The sequence below is a fragment of the Notamacropus eugenii genome, chromosome 1, assembly GCF_028372415.1.
Source record: "Notamacropus eugenii isolate mMacEug1 chromosome 1, mMacEug1.pri_v2, whole genome shotgun sequence".
NCBI lineage: Eukaryota > Metazoa > Chordata > Mammalia > Diprotodontia > Macropodidae > Notamacropus > Notamacropus eugenii.
In genome coordinates, this window is record NC_092872.1 from 312840508 (window position 1) to 312867251 (window position 26744).

The 26744-nt window shown below is 37.5% G+C and overlaps 3 protein-coding genes across 4 annotated transcripts in view; 2 read left to right on the plus strand and 1 right to left on the minus strand.

Annotated features, from left to right (window-relative positions):
- On the minus strand, nt 1-19322 carry EIF2S1 (eukaryotic translation initiation factor 2 subunit alpha). 2 transcript variants are annotated; one of them, XM_072629552.1, is made up of 8 exons: nt 19128-19322; nt 14206-14447; nt 7625-7704; nt 5509-5660; nt 2763-2869; nt 1891-1988; nt 1393-1536; nt 1-538 (listed from the first exon to the last, which is right to left on the minus strand). In XM_072629552.1, exons 2-8 carry the CDS (start codon nt 14444-14446, stop codon nt 413-415), a joined length of 948 nt encoding a protein of 315 aa, XP_072485653.1. In that variant the 5' UTR covers nt 14447; nt 19128-19322; the 3' UTR covers nt 1-412. The 2 variants fall into 2 exon arrangements, with proteins under 2 accessions (XP_072485653.1, XP_072485654.1); XM_072629553.1 differs by lacking the exon at nt 19128-19322 and adding an exon at nt 18480-18570.
- On the plus strand, nt 18312-19848 carry LOC140517906 (uncharacterized). The gene is made up of 2 exons (XM_072629554.1): nt 18312-18976; nt 19764-19848. Exons 1-2 carry the CDS (start codon nt 18315-18317, stop codon nt 19846-19848), a joined length of 747 nt encoding a protein of 248 aa, XP_072485655.1. The 5' UTR covers nt 18312-18314.
- Nucleotides 19757-26744, plus strand: part of ATP6V1D (ATPase H+ transporting V1 subunit D) — a 20930-nt gene continuing 13942 nt past the window's right edge. The window contains exons 1-3 of the mRNA XM_072629555.1: nt 19757-19986; nt 25625-25742; nt 26556-26635. Coding sequence (XP_072485656.1) covers nt 19946-19986; nt 25625-25742; nt 26556-26635 — 239 coding nt within the window. The 5' untranslated portion in view covers nt 19757-19945. The remainder of the gene's footprint in view (nt 19987-25624; nt 25743-26555; nt 26636-26744) is intronic.

The window sequence follows — 26744 nt, forward strand, 5'->3', positions numbered from 1 at the left end:
TTAAATATCCCAGAAATTTATTGAATGGTCTGTTTGAGTACAATGAATGTAGAAAGATTGGGATTGTTTGCTTTTGGTGCTCCTGGTAAATCTCAAAGAGGCACTAAATGGGAGGGGTTGCCAATTGGAAGTAGAGATGGAAAACCTCAGACTCAATTGTGTGGATGATCTCAACATGAGGTTTTAGTCTCTAGTGAAATTAGGCCACTCCCTTTAAAAGAGATCAATGTGTGAAGGTAGCCAGCATTTGGGAGGGCATTTCACATGCTGGTCTGTTGAAACATTTAAATACTTTGAAATACAAAATATTCAGCTTTGAAGTTTTCAATACTGGAAAACTTTCAAGTCTAGGGTGTCTAAGCCAGGAAGAGCTGGTCTGTGTTCCTCTAGTTGGATGCCCTTTCCCAAAAAGTTAATCTTCAGCTTTGGCTTCCATTTCTTCAGCATCGTCATCTCCGTCCACCTCAGCATTTTCCCTCTCAAGCCTCTCCAGTTGTCTTGCAAGCTCAGTTTCATCTGTATCTGTGACCACTTTGGGCTGTGGAAGGAGGATCAACATATTATACAAAATTTAACAGACAAGCAAGTGATCAATTTAGCTTCTCTGATACATTTTAATGCCTGACAGCAAATTCTTCAAATTGGTAACTTTCATAGTAACTGCCCTGTAAAGTACTTGACATTTTCAAAATAAATGATGTTACCAACAGTTACAAATGGGAGAAATTCTTGAATATTTTTCAAATTAAATAAAAAAAAAAAACAACAAAAAGCCCCATCACTTGGCATTTTACTATACTCTTAAATATAACAACTTTTAAAGATATCTTGTGTTTTTGAAAATAACTTCTCTTGGACACATTTGAAAATTCCACTAAAACGTAGATAAAATTCTGAATTTCAAAACGAGATCCACAGCAGGAATCATAGAATCTCAGTTTAGAGATAAAAGGGACCTGTGAGATTACATAAATATAACCCCTTTATTTTGAGATTAGTAACTTTTTTTAGTTATAAGAAAAAGGTAATTTTTATATGAAACTGCTAAGAAGAAAATGAAGTTGTATGTAACAAACTCTGGAAGTATTTACTCATTTTTTCTCCTAAAGGGCTATTTCTCCCTCAAAAACAAAAATTTCTAATAACAACTGAGAGCACCAGAAATGAATAGCTTCTCACTGTCAAACTCCTCTTTACTATTCCAAAATACTGATCCAAATACTTATATTTGATTTTAATTTTTAAAATTTTGCTTAGGTACATGTTAATTTTATTAATAAGAATAGTCATAATACTTCATTTCCCACTAAGAAAATTAAAAGCATAATGGCATATAAATAATCAAGGAACTAATTAGGAGCCTTATAAAACCATGCATATAACCTTTCTCACCTCCATCTGAACATTGAAGACACCTCTTTTCTCCTCAATCTTTTCTTTGATGACAGCCATAGCCTGATTGAGGACAGACAGGCCTTCTGTTCTCTCTAGGGTTGTAGTAGTCATCACATACCGAGGAGGTGCTATCAGGTTAATCTAGAAGAGAATGGAAGATAATAATTCCATCAATTCTGAATACAATGAAAGCAAAACTCTCCTCACAGTATAATTATTATATTAAGTGGATTACTAGGTCTAGCCTTTTTATTTTAAAATATCGTTTAGTTTAGGAACATCAGATCTGAGTGATCAATGTCTCTTTCCACATAATCTTACCTCTAAACAACTGCCTTATTTTATGATAGAGGGAAAAAATACATTATTATGGTCAATCACAAACTCATCTATTATAAGAAATATACATGAACTGAAAAAGAAACTGCTTTCTTGTGAAGAAAATAGAATGATAAGACCAGACTTTGCATGTGGGGTGGGTTGGGTTTCACTTACCTTGATGGGCATGTTTTCTGTGGAACAATTCAAACCTGCTCTCAGAGCTTCTTTAACAGCATCAATACCCTCATAACCATAACAAGCCACTTCAATATCTAAGAAACAGATAACAGTGAATATGAACAGAATATCCAAAGATGTTAAGGTTTTTAAAATCTGACATAACATTTTCTGTATGTGATCCCTCACATCATGAATATCTCATTTACCTCAACTATACAACAAAATGGAAGCTATGCTGTTTTGTAATCTCATCACTCATACAGTCAAAGAGTTTATGCCCCCCCTTCATCCTTATACAAATTCTTCTGATGATTAAATTACCATAAAAAATAAATTTAACAAACCACTTTTGAGTTTGCTGAATTAATAATTGTAATACGCTTCAATGGTATAATATGGAAACTTTGTGAAAATTCAACAGCGGCAAAATAGTACATTCTAAGTATTCTTTCCAGGTAAAGATCAAAATACTGGTATGTTTATAAATACTTTTTCATTATACATCATTATATGGAGCAGCTAGGTCGTGGAGTGGATAGAGCACCTGTCCTAGAGCCAGAAAGACGAATTCAAATCTAGCCTCAGATACTTACTAGCTTTGTGACCCTGGGCAAGTCACTTAACCTCTTTGCCATAATTTTCTCATAACAGAACCTACTTTGCAGGGTTGTGATCAACTAAAATAACAATTCCATAGAGCTTAATAGTGCCCGGCACAGAGTTAGTGGTATATAAATGCTAGCTATTCTATTTGCTTATACAGCAATTTTTTATTCAGTAAGATTTATTATTATAACAGCTTTTCTAATGAATGTACAATCTTAAATAAAAAAAAAAAAAACAAACCAAAAACAACTAATAATTACCAGCTCGAATTTTGACAGCTTGTGGAGTTAAGCGCCTATTGATGTTATCAATCAGTACTCGTCTTTCATCTTCGTTCAAATCCAGTCCATCCAGGATGGAAGGGTCTCTGAAGTAAATTTTAAAAACTGAATGTGCTAATATCATGATATTACATACAAATTGTCAGAAATGAAATTTCCAGGGGTCTAAGGAAGTAGGGCAATTTCATTAGGAGTTTTCTATTTCTTCTAACATTTCATTGTATCCACTATTCCTACACTGCTTGGCATAGTAACTTGTACTTCACAACTTGTAATTAGAGTCAGTCCTAAAAGTGTTACTACATCTGAACATACCCATAACGCATTAAAGTGACATACCAAGTTCTAACAGTTTCTACAAATAATATACCCTCTTTGTAATCTTATTTCTAACTCCACAATGTCTTTTGTACATGTCACCTTCTCTCCCTCAACAACTACCATCTTCATCACCTCATGCCTGGACTACTACAAGACACCTAATTATTCTTCCTGCCTCATTTCTTCCCTCTTCAATCCATCTTTTACCCAGCTACCAAATTCCTGAAGTGCCAATATGATCATGTTATCTGCCCAATTCAACAAACTCTACATGATACTTAAAAGCTTTTCCCAGCCTAGTCCTTTTCTATCTTTCCAGTCTTCTACATGCATTCTTTTTGTAGCAGTCCTTTTCCTGTTCCCTTCAGCTGCTAGAAGTGCCCACCCCGCCTCGTGTCTTGTCTATACTTATTTTTGTATGCTGTCTAGGCATTAAAAGCAAAGGCTATTCTCTCTCAGCACAGTGCCTGGTACACAGTGAGCACTATTTATATGGTCACAAATAAAAACACATATATTATTTCCTTACGGGAAATATACCGTCCAGTGGGCTGAAAATAAATTAATTTAACATATCATTTCCTTTTTCTATTTAGTTTTCAAATGCAAACCTCATAGGCAATAGCATATGATAGTAACGATAGTCATTTATTTGAGTACAGGAAGGTAGTAAAGATAAGACAGAATAAAAACACTGAGATTCATACTTAAGGCATCTAAATTACCTTGCAACTATTAAAAAAACACCATTAAGTATTTTACTTATTTATTAATCCATTCTTACTGTGGATGGAAATAGAATATAGATGCCCTGTAATGGCACCTCAAACATCTGTGTGGCCACAGAACAAAAGTCTCTAAATTTTTTTTGTAATTATGCTTTAAGAATTTAATCTAAGGAAGAAATGAAAAGCAATTTTAGATTTATCAAATGCTCATTAAGCCAAGTGGAAATATAGTGACAATCTGTGCCTGGCATACAGCAGGTGATTAATTAGAATTAAAACATTAACAATATGCCATATTGACCTAGACAAAATCTTAAAGGGTCAACATCAAAATAGAAATTGTGGGAGTAGCCATAAGCAAATCAAAAGGATCTGACCCATATTGATGTCTTCTCCCTCACTCTCCCCCATGTCCCTATCCAATACGATGAGAAATGAGAGATGGTATGGTGCAGTGCAAGCAAAGAACACCAGATTTGGAGCCACAGGCTCAAACCTCACTCCTGACATGTACTAGCTATGTGACCATGAGTATCACTTAATCATTCTGAATCTCAGTTTCCTTACCTGTAAAATGGTGACAATACCTAGTTATCTACCTCAAAGGACCTAGTTATCTACCTCAAAGGAACACTGCAAAGATCAAATTGGAATATAAAATACTTTGTAAACATGTAAACAGTAGCATGTAACTATCTTGAAAAATGTGGAATACAGTTTTTTTTAAAAGTATAAAAGTAAGCACACAAAGTGAGAATTCTTTGCCTTAGAAGAAAAATCTCCCATTGTTTGATTTTGTTCTATCTACAGAAAAGTCTTTTGTATGTTTTGCCTAAAATTCATCCTGAAAACCCACAGGTCAAAATCTAGGTATTAAGGGACTATTAAGTGTTCTAAAATCTAGAGTATGCTCACAGCTAAATGAGTCTGATAAATCAATTTAAGTATCTCAGGAAATCCTTGAGAAGAGAGGAAAAAGATAACCTGTTCATGCAGCGAACGCTGAGGGTCAGATAAGTCTCAATTGTGAATGTCTACTTTCTGTAAAGATTAGAGTTTGCATGCTCTAAGGGGCAAACGGATAACAGCTTGGATATAATTTGCATTTAGATTGATTTGTAAGAAAACGGAATATGGAATAATTTATCAATTTAAAAATTAAAGCAATTCAAAACAATTTTTTTTTTTTTTACAATTTTAGCAGTAGTTGAATTTTGCCTGCAATTAAAACATGATTAATTTGTGATCTCCCTTATCACATCTTTTAAGCAATCTCAGTCTTTTAAATACTAAGATTTCTTTCTTTTTTTGATCCAGAGCTATTATTCCATCAATTTGTCAAGTGGAAGATCTTTCTGCTTATAGTGCAGCAAAGAAGACAGAGGAGTTAGCCTTGAAATGAGGAAGACCTGGGGAGGAAGGGGGAGGGGGGGGTTTCAACTTCTCACTCAAGAAAATAATAATTACGTGAGCAAGTCACTTAACTTCTCAGTGCTCCATGCAATTGCCTAAGATTATAAGTTATAAACTTATAATATATAAAATGCTGATTTGCATTGATGGAAAAAACAAGATTTTACTATATTATTAAACTATTAAACGTTGTTAACAGGTGCATTAAGACTGCATCCACCTTCTATAAGAGTAGAAATGCAATTTCTTAAAAAGATTCTTACGAGACTGCATGTTTAAATGCATCATAGGCACCATATCCTGGTCTCTTGTACTTGTCATCAAAGACCCAGGCAGTTCTCTGGAATAGGCTCTCCAGCTGCTCATCCTTACTGTACTCTAATACTTCAGCAACATGGCGAAGGATGCTATAAACCTATAATCAAAAAGGTAGAATCAAAAATTTGAAAAATACTCATCTGTATTACTTTTACTTTATTTTTTAGACCGTGTTAATTTTCTGGTGATCTTGCTCCACATTCTTCTTTCATATCGTTCCTGCGTTTAATTTATAAATGAAACTCAAAAGCTACCACAGTGTGTGTCTGTCTGTCTATCTATCTATATCTCACTAGCCAAGAGTACTCTCCCCCTTAGCAACAATTCCAAAAAAAGCAAGTAAATGTAAGTCTTTTGTTTTGTTTTTAGGGAGTGGGGAAGATAGGTCCTGGACACCTGTGATTTCATTAGTGTAGATCAGTAGTGGCAAGCTCAAAAAGAATGGATCCTGGAGGTAGTTTTTGCCAGGCACTTCTGGTGTGGAAATATCTCTGCTGAATGTAATGTAATGTTTGGGTTTTTTAATGTGGAACTCAACATTTTGCTCATTTGGGTATATAACAATTAGAAAGAGTTTCTGTAATAATAAAGCTATTTGAATGTACCAAAGGTTGAGATCAAAAGGAGTGCTATCTGGAACATGTATCCTCTCCATAAGAAAATCAACTTGTGGGATTATTATTTTTTTTTTTGTAGGAGAGCTCAACTGGACCTCACACTTCTAGGCTCAAAGGATTTAGGAATGGAAAAAAATATTATCAACTATTGTTCATTTATAGATGAGGAAGCCCAATGAAGGCCAATCACTTGCCCAGGATCACAAAGGTAATATTAGGTAATAATCAAGCAATTTTTTTTAAACCATTAATTTTTTGGAATTGACATTATTTTAGAGAGGACATGGGACAAGTGAGAAAATCACCTCTGAAATAAGAACAACAACAAAAAAAGAACTAATCAATAAATACAAATGACAAATAATGATCCCAGGAAAATGATGGGAATGGAACAAATAGCACAAACATGGGTAGAGAATTTGGGTGGGAGTTGGCAAATGATAAAAACTAACATACGAAAATGATGAAGCATGCATCAGTGGCAGAGGACAAGACTTCAATGATTCACGTGGGTATTCCTCCACACAGATTGCATTACAGCTTCATTTTTTAGTAGGGTTTAATGAGCTGCCCTGAAAAACCCAGAGTCACCGGCATATCGTACTGAAGCCTCTGAGTTAGAACTTTAGTGAGGTACACAATAAATAGTAATAACTGGTATTTATATACAGCACTGCATAGTTTACAAGCAAATTCAGGTACCAAACTCAGGTCATCTGACTCGAACAATGCTTTTATCTACCTCAAGGCTTGTCTTGGCCCATGACTAACATGCAGGGACACTTCCAGAAAGGATTAAAGGGGGGAAAAAACCCAGAAAAGCAAAAAACAGCAATAACAACAAACCAGTTTACAGATCCTTTGCTGTCCTTCCAAACTCAGAGATCTTGTAAGCTGTTACCCAAGTCCTACATCTCCTTAAAACAAAAAGCAGGATGTATCTGTGATCCTTATCCCCAAAGAAAAGAGCCAAAAGGAGCCAAAAGACAGCTAAAATTCCAGAACTTTCTGACCTAGGAACTACCTAATTAGCCACAAACCAAAATTAGCAGAAATTATGTGTAGTTAAATTGACTAAAAGCTATCTTAGAACAATAACTTTCAACACTAACTTTTGAAAGTTATCATATTCTTCTGTACCCTGGATATAAAACTGTTAGAGTAAATCATCTCTAAGGTCTCCTGAGTGTAAACCCTTTATGACTCCAAGAGGATATCTTGATCATTTTAAAATCAACAGCAAACCTAGAGATATCTATTAGATCCACTAGTCTGTTCTCAACCTAACCAATGAATACTTTCTTAAAATTAGTCCTGACTTGATATTATTTTAAAATATAACATGCCATTAATCATATACATATATACTCTCTTGAATTATGGAAAGGCAATTTGGTTGCAAAGGACACTGATTTAAACAGTTTTCTTCTAATATTGAACTTACAGTTTTGGATTTGGTGAATTTGTCTTCACATTTGATTGCTTCTTCTGGAGAAACTCTTCTTTTTGACAAATCGATATATCCTGACATGAAGAAATTAAGAACAATTAGGATTTCCAAACAATGATTACAACTTTCACTCTCAAGATAAATATTCAAAATTTGGACTTAGAGGACTTAGTTCAAATCCTAGCTCTTCTACTTGCTTCTTGAATGGATTAATTACTAAACCTAAATCTTAGTTTTCTCATCTATAAAAAGAAAATTATACACTCTAAAACCTATAATCCTATGGATTCACTATTAATTCAATTCTCCCTCAACATCATTTTCAAATTGAAATATGGGATGTTACATTTGTCCCATGTATACTCTGCTTGTTAGTTTCAGAACATTATTAACTACTAGTTAATAGTATTGGTTATCTCTCTGCTTTGTGCCACCGGAAAATTTGATGAACATGTTCTCATTCAAAGACTTGAAAAAAAATATTGAGGATGAAGCAAAGATCAGAGCCCAATGGCAACAAAAGATATCTAGACCAGATTAATCCATTAATTGGCAATCTTTGGGAATGCTTGTTGACTCTATAAATCTATTTAACACTCTTACATTTTTCCATCGTAACTGCCTACGTTGTTACTTCTCGCTAATACAGTCTTGTGCATAGTTCATATCTACTCTGTCCAAAACTTTCTGGTAGTTTTCTACTGCCTGCAGATTAAATGTCAAATTACAGATCACTCTGCTATAACTCAATATATGCTACACAAAATTATGCAATAAAACCATAGAGCTTATGGAAAACATGGGTTTGGGGAATAACATTCCAAAACTTGGCAGTGACACATTAAAAAAAAGATAAGAATATAATAAAAATGTAGCGCAATTTTATCAATGTCAATTAGTTAACAAATTCATCAATAATAAAATAGCCCCAGGCTGCTGCTCAGCCTGGGCCATGGTGGAAGAGGATGGGAGTGATGTGCACCAGCCCCAATTCTTCTCCATTCACAGCTCCAACTATACCAAAAGACAGACAATAAATATAGTCCTTTAACAAAGACCTGAAGCTTGCTTGTGGAGGTGCAGAAGTAAACCTGAAATTTGTGTTATACTCAAAATGTTCTCTAATATGTTACTCACACTGGAACAAATTTGTCTTTTTGAAACGTGTTATAGCAGAACTAAGTGTACTCTGACTGGAATTCAAAGTCTATAACTATAAGCCACTTCTCATATTATTTCCTACCTGTGCTTTCTTTATAATCCATTCAACCTTCTCTATCCCCAAACGTGCTCTGAGCTTTGTTCTTGTGCCTTAACTCAAATTAGAATGTCCTCTCTTCTGTCAATTCCATGTTACATTCCTATTGATCCTTTAAGGTGAACACAAGTGCCACCTTCCCCAGAAAGCCTTCCTTGACCCCAATACTTGTCAGTAATGAACTTGTTCTTAGTGAACCACTATTAACTCAGCCATTACTGCTTCCCTTTCTAAGTGCTCAAAAAACTATCCATTAATAATCTCCTATGTAATTTTGCTCAGATGCACATATAAAGCTGAGTTATCATTTTTTGACTTCAACTTCTCTCTTCTGAAAATTGAGACATTTGCAGAAGCTGAGATGCTATGACTTAGTTAACAATGCAGAGCTAATAAATTGAAAAGCTAAAATGCATCTTAACCTGATTAGTCATCCATACTTTTTTCATGACATCACAGAGTGTGTCCTTACTATTTCATTTCTCATCTTGGGCTGCAATTTTGTCCTAATCAAATCTGCTCTACCCTTGCAAATTTGAAGATTGTTCTCTTCAAAGGAAATAAAAGTTGAATAGTTCTACTTTCTCTATCTGTTTTTTGTTTAATTCTACTTTATTTTATTATCAGGGCCATGTTCCACTACTCCTCTCCTCAAACTGGGAAAACAAGAAAAACAAAACCCCCTACAAACATGTGTAGTCAAGCAAAACAAATCCCATATTGGTCATGTCCATATCTCTATCTACACATACTCCCCCACCCAACCTGCATTGAATCTATGACTTTTCTACCTGGAGGTGGGCATTTGTTACCTATATGCCTTTTTCCATGCCTCTTTAATTAGTAATATCAAGTGAGGAATAAAATAGAGAGACACAAGCCTTGCTAAAGATATCTGTCATTACTACTGAGGAAAATCAAGCAACAGTCCAAATGAAAGAGGGATTCTTGTTAGATATTCAGATCCAACAGATGTTTGTTTGCCAGATGTGCCTACTGCATCAAGTCCAAGAGCATTGCACGTGAAAGCCATAATCACTTAGAGCTTGGCTTAACCTTCCCACAAAGAAAAAAACAAGTGGATTAAATATGACCATAGTCTGGAGTATGATACTTGGTTGAATGAACATATCATAGAATTTGTCCAATTCCCTCTCCACACATACATACATACATGATACATATATACATTTATCTTGGACAGGCAATGAAAATGAACAATGAACTACACACAGAATCTAATAGGAGAAAGGAAACTGACTGGATTGCATTTTGGAAGTTTAGTATTATTTTTAATGACCCCAAGCTTTATCCTGAAACAATGGTAAACATCTATGGAGAGGTGGATGTTGGATTTCAACTGCCCACAATATATTGCCAAAAACAATAATTACATACCAAAAGACATCATTAAAGAAGCAAACAAAAGAAAGAGGAGGTTGGCCAGTCATGTAATGAAAGGGGAAGGATAATAGATGAAGAATTATGTGTTCCATTGGGACCTACCTCAGTGTCAAAAAACCTAGAGAAAAGCCCTTGGCATGTTGGATCCAGCCCTATGGAGGACACAAATAGAGTTGGACAAGATGAAGTATGTATGGATGGGAGCATATGAATTAGACCACAAGTCTTACAGTGCATATGAATTAGACCATAAGTCTTACAGTGATGAGTAGTAGTTCCTAAGAATCAGTAAGATTCCTCAAATCCCACCTCTGATAACCAGCTGTGTGCCTATGGGAAAGTCACTTTACCTTTCTGTGTCTCAGTTTTCTCAACCATAAATAAAATGGAGATAACACCTTGTTATTTGGGTAAGGATACATCTGTAAAGCACTTTGCAAACTTAAATTCCAAATTAAATTATTATCAAGAAATAATATCAAGGGAAATACATATACACACATAAAAGTAATATAAAAAGTTGTCCAAGCAATCAAGACAGTGAAAAAAGCTATATTCGGTTCTCAGGTTTTGCTTTGGGGGAAAAATAAAAGATCAACTAAATAGTTAAAGTGATCCCTTTAAACAACTTCGGAAAGTATATAATAGGAGGAATAAAAATTGCAAGTCCGCATCTATCCTCAAAGGAGATAACAGAAATAATCTAGCTTTCTAAATTTAAAAAGGAAAGGTAGAGGCTTATTTAATGGCATCAAAGCAATCGCTAATTATTGAGTACCTGGCTAGGTAGCCAGCATTATGGGAAGTCCCATGAAGGAGAAAAAAGAAATTTAAGACTAAGTCTTTGTTCTCAAGAAGCTCATAATCTCAGAAGTTAAACATATGGAACAGAGAGTAATAAAGAAGTGGTAAACAATATTATACAGTATAAATTCAACAAGCTCTCAACCCTGCATTCATTCTCTCTTCTCTTTCCAATCTCAGTCCCTTAGTTAGTTAGCTCAACTCTACACTATTTTCTAAGGTCAGACCCCTTATTCTTTTTTTTTTTATTTTTATTTTTTTATTTTTTTAATGTTTAACAATCACTGCCATACAATTGCGATTTTATCCCTCCCCATCCACCCCTCACTACCTCCCTCCCTCCCCACGACTGCATACAATTCTGTATAGATTCTACATATACTTTCCTATTGAGTATATTTTCACTATAGTCATGCTATGTAGTCAGACTAAAATAAATGAAAGAATCCGTATAACAAATCAGAACATGATACACAAACAGATACACATACACAAACATGATCTGCTACATTATGTGAGTGACTTCCATATTTCTCTCTCTGAGTGTGGAAGGCATTTTGCCTTGAGCAGACCCCTTATTCTTAATCAACACTCATTCCATGCCAAATTCCAGCCCCGGAATATTCCCACTATCTGGCTCCTCTCTGCTTCTACTGCTGGATTTAATGTACATTGACAGGAATAAGCTAGATGTAGTCAACCTGTAGTTTTATATACAATCTCCATTTTCTGATCTCTTTGTGTGGAAATTTTAATGTTTATTGGTGATTTTTTTTTTTTAGTTTACTTGAAAAAAGATTTAGTCTTATACTTTGAATGAAGAGAGAGACTGCTTCAAACTCACTCTTCTCCCCTTGCTTATTCTATAATCCTTTATAACCTGGCATAAACAGACAGCCTTTCTACTTACCAAGACCAAGCTCTCCCTATGTGAACCCTTGATCTCATTCCCTTTCTCAATCTGCAATTTGTACCTATGAAAGTCTCTCCCATTCTGAGAAAGACACCTCATTAGGTCCTAACATCCCCTCTATCATCCCTTTCTCAGAAATTACTTTTTAAAAGTTATCTATCTCAACCATCTGAAATCTGACTTCCAATCTTGTAACAGATTATTCTCTCCAAAGTCACCAATGATCTCTTGATAGCCAAAACTAACGGTCTTGTAGAAATCTTTCTCTTCTTTGCTCTTTCTGCAGTGCGTGATAGTGTTAACAATGTATTCCTCCTGGATCTTCTCTTTTCTTTGGGTTTTTGTGACACTATTCTTTCTTAGTTCTCTTTCTACCAACAGGACCACTTTTTCTCAAGTCTCCTTTTACTGGGTCATTTCATTTATGTTGGGCCTGTTCTCTCTTTTCCCTATTATGTCTTTCTAGGTGATCAGATCATCTCCCATAGGTTTGATTTTCATCGCTATGCAGATGACTCCCAGAACTATATATGCAGGCCTTGTGTCTTTACAGGGCTCCAGGTTCAACCTCACTACTCCATACTTACCTGACATCTTGAACTGGAAAGCTTGATATTTTAAACAACACATTCAAAAGTGAATTCATTACCTATGTCCTCAAACCAAACATCTTTTGAATCATCCTATTTCTATCTAGAACGCCACTATCCTTCTAGTTACCCAGGTTCCCAACCATGCTGCCACTTTCTACTTCACTCTTTCCTTCCCCCACACACTAATAAGTTGCTAAATCATACTGTTTCTACTCCAATATTTCTCGTACTTGTCTCCTCCTTTCTACTCACTACATAGCACATGGGGCAACTAGGCGGTGCAGTGAATAAAGTATTGGCCCTGGAGTTAGGAAGACCTGAGTTTAAATCTGGCCTCAGACACTTACTAGTTGTTGTGACCCTGGGCAAGTCACTTCAAGCAGCTTGCCTCAGTTTCCTCATATGTAAAATGAGCTGGAGAAGGAAAGAGCAAACTACTCCAGTATTTTTGCCAAGAAAACCCAAATGGGGTCACAAAGAGTAGGACACAATTGTACAACACAAGAGTTCAGGCCCTTATCTTACCTAGACTATTGCAATAGCCACCTAATTAGTCTCCCTACTTTAAGTTTTTCTCTTTTCCAAACTATCCTCTACACTGATGCAAAAATGATTTTCCTAGAACAGTTTTCATCATGTTATTCTACTCAAAAAACTTCAGTGGTTCCTTATTACTTCTAGGATAAAGCAGCAACTCCTGTCACCTTCACAAACTGACTCTATCCTAACCTTTTGGTCTGATTACACATTATTTCCCTCCACACACACAAACCTTCTTACTGTTTCTCATACACTGGTGCTCCATCTCCATAGCGCCTGTGATGTTTGCCTTTGCACAGGCTGAACTCCTTACTTCTCTTGCGTTACTTTCTATATAAAGTCTTTCCTCACTTCTCCAGCTGCTAGTTAGTACTTTCCCCCCAAATCATTGTTTACTTATTTTGTAAATAATGACGTGTACATGCTGTATCCTCTTGCTTAGAATATGAGGTTTTCATGCTTAATGTCATTTGACTGCTTTAACATTCATCATTACCACATCTTCTAAACTACCCAACCGATATTTATCAAGTACCTACCAGCTGCAAGGCAATGGGAATACATAGGCGAAAAACCAGGATAGTGCCACGCAAGAGCTTAGGAACTATATGAAATGTATGCAGAAGTATAAAGATGGAGTGATGATGAATGCAAAGGAAAGATGCAGGTAATTTTCTTGGAAAATATGAGTATAGAGAAATCATTTTTAGTTGGCTCAATCAGGGAAGACATCATGGATTTAGTGTCAGCTATTTCTTTGTGGAAAGAAGATAGGGATGAAAATGCAGGCATGTGGGAATGATAAGGCAAGTTGTGATAGTGAATTCTATAATTCAGGCCTCCCATTCTTCAATTAAAATTGCCTTAATGTTTAGATGGAAGGGGAAGGTTATTAAAGGAGTCAAAGAAATATATCATAAAAGAGGGTTGATTAAGACACCCTAATTAAAAAAAAAAAGTATGCAACACTTTTTACCTGAAGTAGACAATTTATAAAAATATTCAAAAGCCATGATTCCCACATTCAAAACAAGAACAATTTCCCATTTCATTTTTAACTTACCTTTCTCTTTGTCCACTCTAATAACAACCACACATTCATTTCTGCCAATTCGGATGAGTTTGTTAATGGAGCGGATACGTCTTCTAGACAGCTCACTAAGAAGAATCATGCCCTCAATGTTGTTGTATTCCAATAGGCTGACATAAGCTCCCATCTCAGCAATGGAACGTACATTCACCATTACCACATCTTCCACTTCAGGAAATTTGTGCTGGTAGAATCTACAGCTTAGACCTGGCATTCTGCAATGTGAAAGAACCAAAATTAATTATCATATGGAAGCCAACATAAAGTTTCTAAGTTTAAGATGTGAAATTTCTATATCTTGCCACCAAAAAGAAAAATGTGTTTCCTCTCTTATTTCCAAATTTTAACCATTTTCTGAGTAAGCACTGTCAAGAAACAAATTTTTATTTCTAATTTTGCTAAAGATTTTTGTGGCACGTAGGTGTGTCTTTACCATTAGTTTCAAGGAGATATTGTAAAAAATAATTAGTGTCTGTAAAACATTGAGAACTAAGGATGAAAGGTACTGCTTAGTAGTAAAGTACTATAATACTCCCACTTTAAGCAATATCAAACCATGGGTAGGACAGTATTGTTATTATAAACATGCTGTAGTCTTTCAAAGCAGCAAAACCAGAACCACTCTTCCTTCAGAGCATATTATGTAATATACTTCGGAGTATATTATGTATGTATATACATATATATGCATAGATATTTAAATACATATTTTAAAAATCCAACCAAAAGACAACCCCTTCATCCCAGTCTTAATTTCTCTGAAAACAAGTGTTACTATGTATATTAAGAAGGAGGAAAAAGGGTTATGATAACATTATCATAAGCAAGGAACCAATTTCAGACACGTAGAAGGGCTATCTTAATTAAATGCCACAAAAAACAAATAAAAAAACCACATGCCACTTTTCCTTCCAACCTTTTGCCACTTGAATTTGTTCATACATCTACGTTGTGATCTTGCAGCCTCCTCTCACTTTTTTACACTCAATATCACAGATACAAGTCCCTTTCTCCAATTTTATTTTAAATACTGTCTTGCCTTCCACTTTTCTCATTACTCCTACTTAACTGTAAACACAAACCATGGTCCAAACCCCTCCCTTCCTAATATAACCAAGTTATTGTAAACATTTTTACTGAATAAGATTAATGTACTGCAGCTGCAATGTTTTCATCAGGCTTCTTCTCTAGTGAACCTGAGAGTGTATGCCTGAAGATAAGGACTAACTACTTGTTGAAGACATCTTCGTCCAGTTTGCAAGACTTGGGGCTAAAATCACGCAACCAAGTCACACATTCTATTCGGTGCAGTGAGAAGTCTCTTCCATATAATTCGCAAAATTTTCTTTGGCTGTCCTTTTATTCCTGTTTCTTGCAGCTGTTCACCCTGCCTTGCATAATGACATTTCCCTAATTCTTATGGCTTTTATTTTTCCATTCTGCTTCTTTCTCCTGAGAATTAGCATCAAGGGTTTCCAGAGTTTCCATTTTTGGATACTCTCTGGTTCTTATAGCAATACTTGTAAAACAGTAACTATCTCTGGGACTACTACTCTCCTGATAATATTTTCTATATTACTTTATTACTAACATCAATTGTAAGATGATAGACATTAGAGGAGATGCTGAAACCTTTGTACTCTCAATTCCCAATATTTCGAAGGTGATAGGGCTTCATAACCTCTTGCCTGAACAAAAGTCTCTCCCTCTCTAACCATCCTTCACATAACTGTCAAAATAACCTCCCCAATACACATGAACCATTCCACTTCCTTGCTCAAAAATTTTAAATGGATTTCAGGTTGACCGTTAAGGTCTTTCACAAATTGGCTCCACACTAATTTTCAAGCCTTATTTATTACTAATTTTCATGTTCTAGCCAAACTAGATTACAAGGTATTCCTGGTAATTAATAAGAATTCATGTAAGCCACATACACTTCCTCTTTACCTTTCTTAAAATCCTTTTCTTCCCAGCTTCAAGTGATTTCTCCCTCAAGTTTTCTTAAAAGTACTGTGTCTGGATCTTTCCTATGCTCCTATCCCCACTGTACCTTGCACACAAATTAGCTGTGTTCATGCTATATTCCCTAGAGCAGACTGGGGCATGGAAAGGTTAACTGATTTACCAAAGGTGACATAAATGTCAGAAGTAAGACTTTAATCCAGATCTTTCTGATTCCAAAGTCAGTCCTTTACCATACTGCCTATCACCTTGCATATGGTAGTAGTAGAATTTAAGTAATGGGGTGAGGATTCAAACTTAGGTTACCTTACTCTAAGTCCACTTATGGGTTTTCATTTACTACCACATGCTTCCTTCCTAAAATTAGGACTTCCTTTAAGATAGAATCGAACCAGTAACCTACAGATTCTCAATATTCTGCTTCTATAGTGCTCACTACCAAGTGAGCTACAAAAAAGAATAATAGTAGGATAAATTTCATAGCAGCTTTCTCCTGGCTAATATATCTGTTCTAGAATGTCAACAACAATCCTTAAATACAAAGGAATTTTGCTCCCTTCATAATTGTATAGTGACACAAGAAAAACACTACCAATTAATCTAATACAAAAACTGGAGACATCTCAAATAGGGAACAGCATTTTTTTTTTTACTCCACTTATCTGACTTCGACAAAAATCTGTGTTTTTACTACGAACAATTTTTCCCCCAATATCAACTCACTTTGGGAATTAATCCAGGTCTCTTTTTTTGCTGTGATTTTTCTGTCTCTTGCTGAAAGGTCTGCTCATTGATAAGGAGAAATCTATCTTCAGGTCAAACTTTTCCCATGTGTTTTCATATATTTTCAGGCCCCAAACTAGCAATATAAAAATGTACTTTAATCCTCTGAAAGTACGGACAAATGATTATTTTCCACTCTCCAATCTACTTGAAAACACCACAATCATCTCTATTTCATCACAATCCAATGAATGTGGGAACTTCCTCTACAATACAGAATGCAAGAAATCCATTACTTCAAAGTCCTAGGGAGTTCTCTGAAGCATAACAAGGCTAAGTGACTTTTGCTCAGAGGTCACAAAGGTAGTGTAGGAAAGTAAATGAACCCAAGTCTTCCTGAGTCTATGATCAGCAGTCTATCTATTTCACCACACGGCCTCTATTTATGAAATATGCTATTTTGTTACAGATAAAAGTTTGCTGCCTTACCAAATCCTACACAGATACTACTGCACATCAAACAACCTAATAAATTCTTTTGAATCAGAGAATTGTGATGCCTTGGCATTCAATGGCAGACTGGTTATTTTGGTCAATTCTGCCACTTAGTCTCGGGATCTTGGGAAAGTTGCTTAGCGAGCTTCTTTCTCTGAAAAATAGGGCTAATAATACTTTATAGGATTAGAGTATAGATCTGAAGATGATTTATAAGCTATGAGCACTATACAAGTTAACCCATCATAAAACAGATTAAGAAAAAAAAATTCCCAAATGGCTGAAATTAAGGTATTTTCATTTTTCAAATGGCAAAAAGTGATTAATGAGAAAATTCAAGGGAGAAAAAAGTTATCTTAGACATTCCTTTAAATTTAAAATGGAATTCAATCATCCATCATTTATTTAAGCTCTTATTACCTACAAAGCTTTAAAAAATGGTCTATCCCTTAGGAGTTTATGTCCTATCAGAAGTAGAAAGAACAGGAGGGGGAGGGAAAAAGGGGAAAGGAGAGAGAGAATGAGTGCCAATGTACAAAAAGTAACATGTACTATATAACTAGGGGCTAGACCTATGATTTTACTGATGTAAGGAAATCCTCTGCAACTAAGTTTTAGAGTTGCTTAGAACACCACGAGATTTTTAGTGGCTTGTTCACAGTAACAGTCAGCATGTGGCAGAGGTGAGACTTCAATTCAGGTTCCTGGGATCATGGGCCAATTTTCTATCCGCTGTGCTACTTACCCAAAATAAACTGCTAGCAATTTTCAGACAGGGGAAATAATCAATACCACATTTAAGAGGAGGACTTTCTCGGGAAAAATTTTAAGAGATCACAGAATGGAAACTGTGTGCAATTGTAAAAATGTCATTGTTGTGCTTAAAAACAAAACTGCAAATGCTACATTCTAGAATTCGAAAATCCCAGCACAGCCGACCAGATCCTCCCTCAAAGTCACTTCAGCTCCCTGAGCCAGTTTTTCATCTGACCCGGAGGTACTTCTCCGGTTTGAAACGCCTGATCCTAAAGGAAAAGAGTAACTTGTTTCTTCACCCCTCTTACTTCGAGGGTGAGCTCTATAAAACTCAAGGTGCCGTAGAATTAAACGGAGGCTCTGCAGGGGACCCCCAGACGGCTCGCTGGTTCCTTCACGCCCTTTCCAGGTGCTTTTCCACCAGCCCCTGGGTACTTTCAGACGCTGGACCGAGCAGCGCCCGGTTCTTCCAGGAGCACGGAGCCGGCGGCCTCGCTGCACGGCCCAGGGTCTGGCGTGGTCTTCAGGGCGGGCGAAGAAGGAAGGGCCCGGGAGGACTGGCGCACAAAGCCCGGAAGCCGGGCAGACCAGCAGACCCGGACGCCGGGGTCATCGTTCCGGGAGAGCCGGTAGCGTGCGGAGGGAGTGGGGGTGTCACAGAGCTCTCCAGACGCGGCGGCCACACCCCCCGCCGGGCCTTCCCCGGGAGCCCACGAGGCGAGGCGGCCGAGGCCGAGCCGTCTCCCCTCCCCTCCCTAAGCGGCCGCTTTCCACACGCCACGCCACGAGGCCAAGGCGGCTGCCGGTGCGTGGCGGGATGGGGCGGCTGCTTCCCGCGCGAGGAAGGGCCCAACGAGAGAGGATGGTAGGGGGTGGCCGGCCCGGGGCAGCCACTCGCTTGCCTTTCCTCGACCATGAGGAATGGGGGGGAGGCTTGAAAGGGAAGAAGGAGTCACCTGAAATACGCGTTTGAGGGTCCCGAACCGGGTCCCCGCGCTGCTCTCTACACTCCGGGAAATGCCCAGAACTCGGGCCGCACCAGAACCTGCTGCCGCTTCCTCTCAGCGTGTGTTGAGACCGGTCTTTCTGCGCCTGCGCGGTCACCCCTCACACTTGACGCAAGCGCCGACGTCGGCGAGGCCTGTTTTTTTCTCTATTTAACCATAGAGTATTAGTCTTCCCGGGAGGGAGGGGGCGCTAGGGAAGTGAGGGGGAGACTGCACACTTTGTCGCTTCCGCTTATTTTTCCCCGAGGATACCGCTCGGAACGGGCGTCAAAACCCGACTCCCTTTGCTGAATCAATGAACTGCTCCCAAACTCTTTCCGACAGTAAGGTGGCGCTGTGGGGAAAGTGGAAGCGGAAGCAGATGTGATGTCTTCTTCCCCCCTCCACTTCTTCACCCCTCCTTTTCACGCCGCTGGTCGTGCTTAGTGCACTCGCCGCGGGAGGAGGGGGAGAATTATAGGGGAGGGGTCGATGCAGGCGTGTAAAATTTATTTATTTTTTGGTTTCGAGGGGTGCGCGCCTTGTCACTAACATCCGGGCATTTCCTCCCTTCCCCTCATTTTCTCTCCCGCCCGCCCCCGGCAGTAGCGGACGGAACCGGAAAAGGTTTGCCCGAGGCCGCTTCCGCTTAGCCTGCGCCGAAGGTGATCAGGTGACCTTTTCCAGCTGACTGTATGAGGAGGAGGAGGTAGTGCAGGAGGCCATCGGCAGCGACCGGCGGCTTCGAAACCAGAGGTGACAGGCCCGGGGACCGAGCTGCCGCCACCATGTCTGGCAAAGACCGCATCGATATCTTCCCTTCGCGAATGTGAGTGGCCTTCGCCGGCTCTTAGTGCCCTCCTGCCCCCTCCGCATCGGTGCCGAGGTGCTTGATTTCTCAGGTTGCCCCCAGGGTCCTCCCCTTGAACCGTAGGACCCCTTTATTCCCACCCTCCGTATGCGATCCTCGGCGGGAGCGGGGCGTCCCGGCCCTGGGCCCCGAACTGCGCCTGCCCCAGGGCTGGCCTCTCGGGGTTCATTAAACCCCGCATGGTGGTAATATCTTGTGCTTGCGCTGCCCTACAAAGAGCTTAAATCACTTACACTTTCTTTTCTCTTGTCTAAGAATACGCCCAATAACTTGGCAGGGCCTCAGGGGAGCGTATTTTTTTTTCCTTTTCTGGTCCTTTTGACAGAAGGGCAAGAAAAGAAAAAAAGAAAAGCATAGAGTGGTGTAGTGGAAAGAATTCGGGATTTGGAGTAAACCACAGTTGTTCTTGTTTATGTTGTGGTCTTGGGTGGGTCACTTACCTCTCTGAGCCTCCAAGCGGTCTGCTCTGTGTGGGCCTCGCTTTAAGACTTAAGGTGACGAGCCTCTGCCGATTTTTCGGAGTACTTCCTTCATTGTGAGTTATAGGCCCTGTTAAAAACATATTTCTGGGGACTGAGGATATAAAGATAAAAATACTTCAAGGAGCTTGCATTTTGTTGTGGGAAGCTGCAGGTACACAAATAGGTATATAGGAATAAGAAGAAACTGAGATAAAGTATAAATGATTTTATGGATATAGGGAACTTTGAATGACTACGCCCCCTCAGCAATGCATAAAGGCATCTTCTGTGTCTTTACTTAGTTACAGGCATAGAGAGTTGCCTGGGATAGGTACCAGGAGGTAAAGTGACTTCCACATCGGCACAGTGTGTCAGACGGGACTTCATTTCACTCATTAACTCTTTAAGGTTTGTCTAGACACAAGGAATGGACACCTGCTGATACCCCTTTCCTACCCCCCCCCCCCCCAAAAAAGCACTGAGTAGAAATTCAGCCTCAAACACTTACTAGCTCTATGACCTTGGGGGAAGTCATTTGGTTTGCCTCAGTTTCCTTATCTGTAAAGTGGGGATGATAATATTCACTCCCTCCCAAGGTATTGTGAGGATCTAATGAGATAGTTTTGTTAAGGGTTTAGCACGGTTCCTGGCACAGAAGTAGACATTGCTTAAATGTTCATTGTTGTTACTATTATTTGAATCTAAGTCTTGATGTCTCTGAGGCTAGTTTTCTATCCAGTATGCCTAGCCTCCCCTTCTTTGTGTATAAAAAAGTAGATGTAGGCTACTTTGGGGAGAATTAGGAAAAAAACTTTTTCCTCGTGCTTGAACTAAGCTGTAAAGAAACTAGGAATTTTAAGTGTCTGAGGTAAAAAGGGAATACCTTCCAGGCTTGGTGAAATAGCCTGAACCGAGGAATGTTTTGTGTGAGGAAGTGCAGGAAGGCCAGTTTGACTGTGCCTGTCTAGAGTGCATAACCGGGAATCCGGTCTGGAAACACAGGTTGGAGTCAAGTTGTAAACGGCTTTAAATTTATATTGGGTCCTAGAGGCAATAGAGGCCTATAGGAGTTTCCTTATTCATAAAAGTACTAGCTGACTTTTGAGATCTTCCACCTCTGTTATATTGACCTATATTGCAAAGAATCCAAGCTAGAACTTGGGGCAGCTCAGCGGCCCAATAAATAGAGTACCAGGGTTGAAGTCAGGAAGACCTGAGTTCAAATTTGGACTCACTTACTAGTTGTCCCTGAGCTTTACCTTTGTTTGCCATAGCATAAAATTAGTATAACAGCAGCTACCTCAAATAGATGTTGTGGGGATCAAATGAGTTAATCATTGTAAAGCATGTAGCATGTCGCCTGACTTATAATAGTAAGCATTATGTAGTTGTTAGTTATTATCATTTATTATTACTGTTATTTTCTTGTGAGTAGCCTACTTATACCTTTCTTTCTATACTGTGGTGCGTGCTGGATTGATTTCACAGAATATTAAGACTGGAAAGGTGGAGGCCAAATAGTCAAGCTCATTTTACACATGAGGAGACTAAGAATCAGAGAGAGAGAGAACTGACTTGCTCAAGGTCACCCAAGTACAAAGTGGAATTGAGGATTCTTGATTTTGAGACCAGTGATCTTACAATACAGTTTTTGCCTACTCTTCTTGTGAATGAGATGACTTTTGACCAATACTTCCTTAAGTGCGTCCTTAAGAAGATATTAAATAGTAATTTTAGAAAGTTTCTTAAGATGCAAAAGTCAGAAAATGAAGTCCCTTCAAAGGCCAGAATAATAGCCTTGTTAAGAATGTGGGCTGTTTTCTGTTGGAGAAGAATATACTCTTGGCCACCCTTCTCAGAGAATTCTTTGTAATTACAACTACAGTGAATTATATCTGTCTTTCTTTTAGTTTCCAAACCATCTATATTTTTAACAGTTGTGACATGAAAATTGGCCTCTTCAGTTTTAGACTATGAATTGCTAGTTGTGTGAATGAGGAAATTACTGAATGATGTGTATGCATGTGGGCCTGCTGATGAGAAAAAGATTCAAATACAGGGGGTAATCTGTTGTCAGAACACATTAATTTTTCCAGGGGCTGGCAGCCGACATTTTGTCATGTAGTCAGATGTCTTTGATTCAGCTGGAAACAAAGCCATCATCGTGCAAGCTGATGACTACAGTTAAAAGTGGCAGTGCTGTGGAATTAAGAGATTTCATTTTAAAAATCTGGGCAGTTCAGAATAAAGAACTCCATGTACACATTTGTAACTCATTAGCAGAAATGGAAAGTAATGGGAAAATTGCTGGAGTTACAATCACTAGAGGTCTGGATAGAAGTCCCACCTCTTCAATTACTAACTGTAAGTGTTATGGGCAAGCTTTGTTTATCCAAACCTCAGTTTCTCCATCTGAAAAATGGGGAGTAATAACATTTGTGATGCTTTCTTCACAGATTTTTTATGAGATTGTATATATAAAACATCATAGATAGTATTAGCTATTCTTATGCGTTTCATCGTGTTGTGAAATCATGCTGCTGGTACTTTTACCCACTCTTGCCAGAAAAATAAAAACATTTAAAGTGTGCAGGATAATAATACAAGCTTATGAACATAACAGGTTGTGATCTAGAAGTTGTATTTCTTAGTTGTACTTCCAGAAAACTAATCTGTCAAAATGTTATAGTCCTGTGATACTCTTAATGTTATAGGAAATAGAATGAGTGAAATAAAGCATCTATCTATGATATTTAGAGTTAGAATGGACTTTAGGTGCACATTCCACCTCCCCATTTTATGGATAAAAATAATTATCATAACTGTTATTTATTAGTGTGAGTTATGTGTCAAGTACTGTGTTAAGTTTTTTTGTTTTTGTTTTTTTTTACAAATATTGTCACATTTGATCTTTACGGCAATGCTGGGAGGTCAGTACTATTATTATCCCCTTGAGGGGTTAAGTTATTTTCCTAAGATTACACACACTGCCTTTTATTGGTAGAGTCTAGATTTGAACCCAGAAACTCTCTATTCCAAATCCTGTGCTCTTTTCAGTATAATGGCCTAACCTGTATGCTCCAGTTAAGAAGGAATTCAGTTCAAAGTAAGGTCCTTTACTTAGAGGCAGGCTGAATTTGAAGAAAAATAGTAAAAAACTTAGAAAGTTTCTTGAATGTTTTTTAGGCTTTGGGCAAATTAGCTTTGGCTTTTAAGAAGCTCTAATAGAAGTTTATTTTGAGCAGCCTGAACTCCTCTTGATAATTGATAAAAGCAGTGCCTTAACCATTAGGAATTCAGTTTGCAAGAACACATTCTCTGTTTTGTACTTTTAAAATGCTGACTAGAGAAATTACTAGAGTTTATTGGAAAGCAAAAGAGTTTTCTTGTGCTAAGTATCTCACTTTCATCTCTTTCTGTCAATATTTGGTGCCCATCAAGTTACATCTAAAAAGAATACCCTCCACCTCCTACATCCATTACCTCATGATTCCCCTGCAGTCTGACTTTTGTCTCTCTTGTTGTGCTGAAAACTATACCTTTTCTCTGTCCCTGCCTTATGTAACATCTGATAAAAATAATTTCTCCTTGAAACTCTTGTTTATCTTGGTTAATAGACTCCAATAAACTACTTTAGAATTTGGTGAAAAAATAATTTTGCTAGATTGATCTGTGTTAAAACATGACTCTCAACAGTGACTGTAAGGCTACATTGTGGTTTCTATCAGAAGGTGAAATCATGTTTGAAATAGTTTTGACTCTGAATGTAAACAGGGTGGTTTGTGAATTTGTACACACTCAGATGGTTAAATCCTGCTCAGGCAAGAAACTGAACCAGTCCTGTTTGGCAGGACCTAATTCTGATCTAGTTCATGATCTAGTTCATTCATGGAGTTGGAAATTATGTCTAATTCTTTTAAAAGACAGAAATTTAAAAAAAAACTTAAATTATTCTCTTTATAGTGTAAAGAGATGGTGCCTCTCACCTCTAATTTATGAAGTTCAAATTCTCATATTTACTCAAGAACTTAGCCTCTGGCATTTTTCTTTTAGTGTCATTGATTATACCAGTCGCTGTTACCATTAAAGCTAATGATGATTCCAATGGTATTTCTGTTTGTATTTTTTTTTTTTTGAAAACCAGTAGAAGAAGAAAAAACATATATTTTGGATTCAGCATTTATGTCACATGCAACAGCTTAGGATCATTGATTTACAGCTAGACTGGACCTTAGAGGTCATCTAATCCAAGTCCAACTCTCCCTTACTTTATAAATGAGGTCATCTTGTGCAGCCCCCTAACTTTACAGATGAGGAGACTGAGACCCGGAGAAGGGAAGTGACTTGGCCAAGGTCATACAGGTATACCTTCTCTCATGAAACAATTTGAGTCCTTAGGTTTGATTAGATTGATTACTAATCTTGTATGTCATTGACCTTAATGATAAAACTTACTTTAAATGATAGCAAAGTTGGAATAATCATTTTTATTATTTTCTTTTAAACTAATACTTTGTTCTGAAGAAGAGAATGGGAAGGAAAATGTCATGTAATCTTAACTTCTTATTTAGGCAACTCCACATTTACTGTACATCTGTTAGCTTTTATAATAATAATAGCTCACATTTCTTTAGAACCTTAAAATTAAACATATTATATAATGTTTGGTATTCAGGGTCTTAAGTGAAGATCTCCAAGCACTCTGTGATCTGATTTTAAAAAATATATCTTTAGGCAATTGAAAATTTCGCACAGAAAACATAATTTATTGTACAAGTCACATCATTTAGACTAAGCTGGCTTTAAAAAACATTTACATTCCATTACAACTAGGCAGAACTAATTGCAGGTGCAAAAGGAGTATTTTCAGTTCTAATTTAGTTCTTTCTCCATTATAACTATGGCATGTTTACAGGCTGCATAGAAATATGGACCTATAGAGTTAGAAAAATCAATTAAACTTTCACATACAAGTGGTGAATAGTCTGCGTGGCAATCTTATTTAGATACTGTGGCATCAAAGTGGGGTAGAGTGTAATTTTGCTAATTTGTTTGGGAAATGTTTGTGCTTGATCTTGTTATCTTAGATGATATTAAGAATTTTGTATGACTATAATTATTTCTATTGAATTTAGGGCACAGACCATCATGAAGGCTCGATTAAAAGGTGCACAGACAGGCCGAAACCTCCTAAAGAAAAAATCTGATGCCTTGACTCTTCGTTTTCGGCAGATCTTAAAGAAGATCATTGAGGCAAGTATAGGTTTTACTCTTGATCAGAAGTTTGTTTTCACGAGAGTATGAAAATTCAGTATGATTGATTATGTTCTAAATTATTGTTAGTCTTGTTATTGTTTCCTGACTTAAATATCTCACTTTTCATTAGAAAGAGAAAGAGTAGAGGGAAAGAAAACAAAAGGTCAGTTTTGCTTACTAGTGATTGGAAAATGGTTTGAGAAAAAGGTATATTGACACATCAAATTTCTTATCCTTGTATGTACTACATTAATGTAGTTAAATTTGAAGGTTGGTGGTTCATAAAATTCATGCTTCTACCTTGTCTCAGTAAAGCACTGGGGACTGTGGATATGGAATTTAGTATACACTATCAAATATAATTTCTGTCAATTGACTTGGCTTAATCGTTTTGTTTTTAACATGGAGGACCTTAATAGGAAATGACCATGATGTAAAAATACAGCAATAAAACAATTTTTTAAAATTTCATTTTTCTCTGACATCTCTGGTGGTGTAAACCAAACATCTGACGCTAAAATGTGAATAAATCTTTTGGCCCTGATGTTATTACATTGATAACACAGAATTCATGGCATTATAGAGCACCAAGCTGGTAGCATGGCGCAGTGTGGAAAAACCAACGTGATCAGATTTCCGACTCTGTCGCTATGATTACTACCATTGTAGTAACTGAACAGATGACCAGCTCCTGGCCTTTGTCTGGACTAAGTGACCCCTAGGGTCTCTTTCCACTCTGACCTTATTAAAGAGTAAGTCTTGCCTATAAGCAACTTAGTTTTGTCCATTTTTGATTTGTATTCTTGACAGACCAAAATGCTGATGGGTGAAGTGATGCGAGAAGCTGCTTTCTCACTTGCGGAAGCCAAATTCACAGCTGGTGACTTCAGGTGAGACAATCTACAGAGGACTTTAGATAAAAAGTTGTATGTGGCTTTCTAGAGCCTTTGGAGTAAACATGGATTTTGTGAATAGACTGGTCTGTCCAGAGACTTCCAT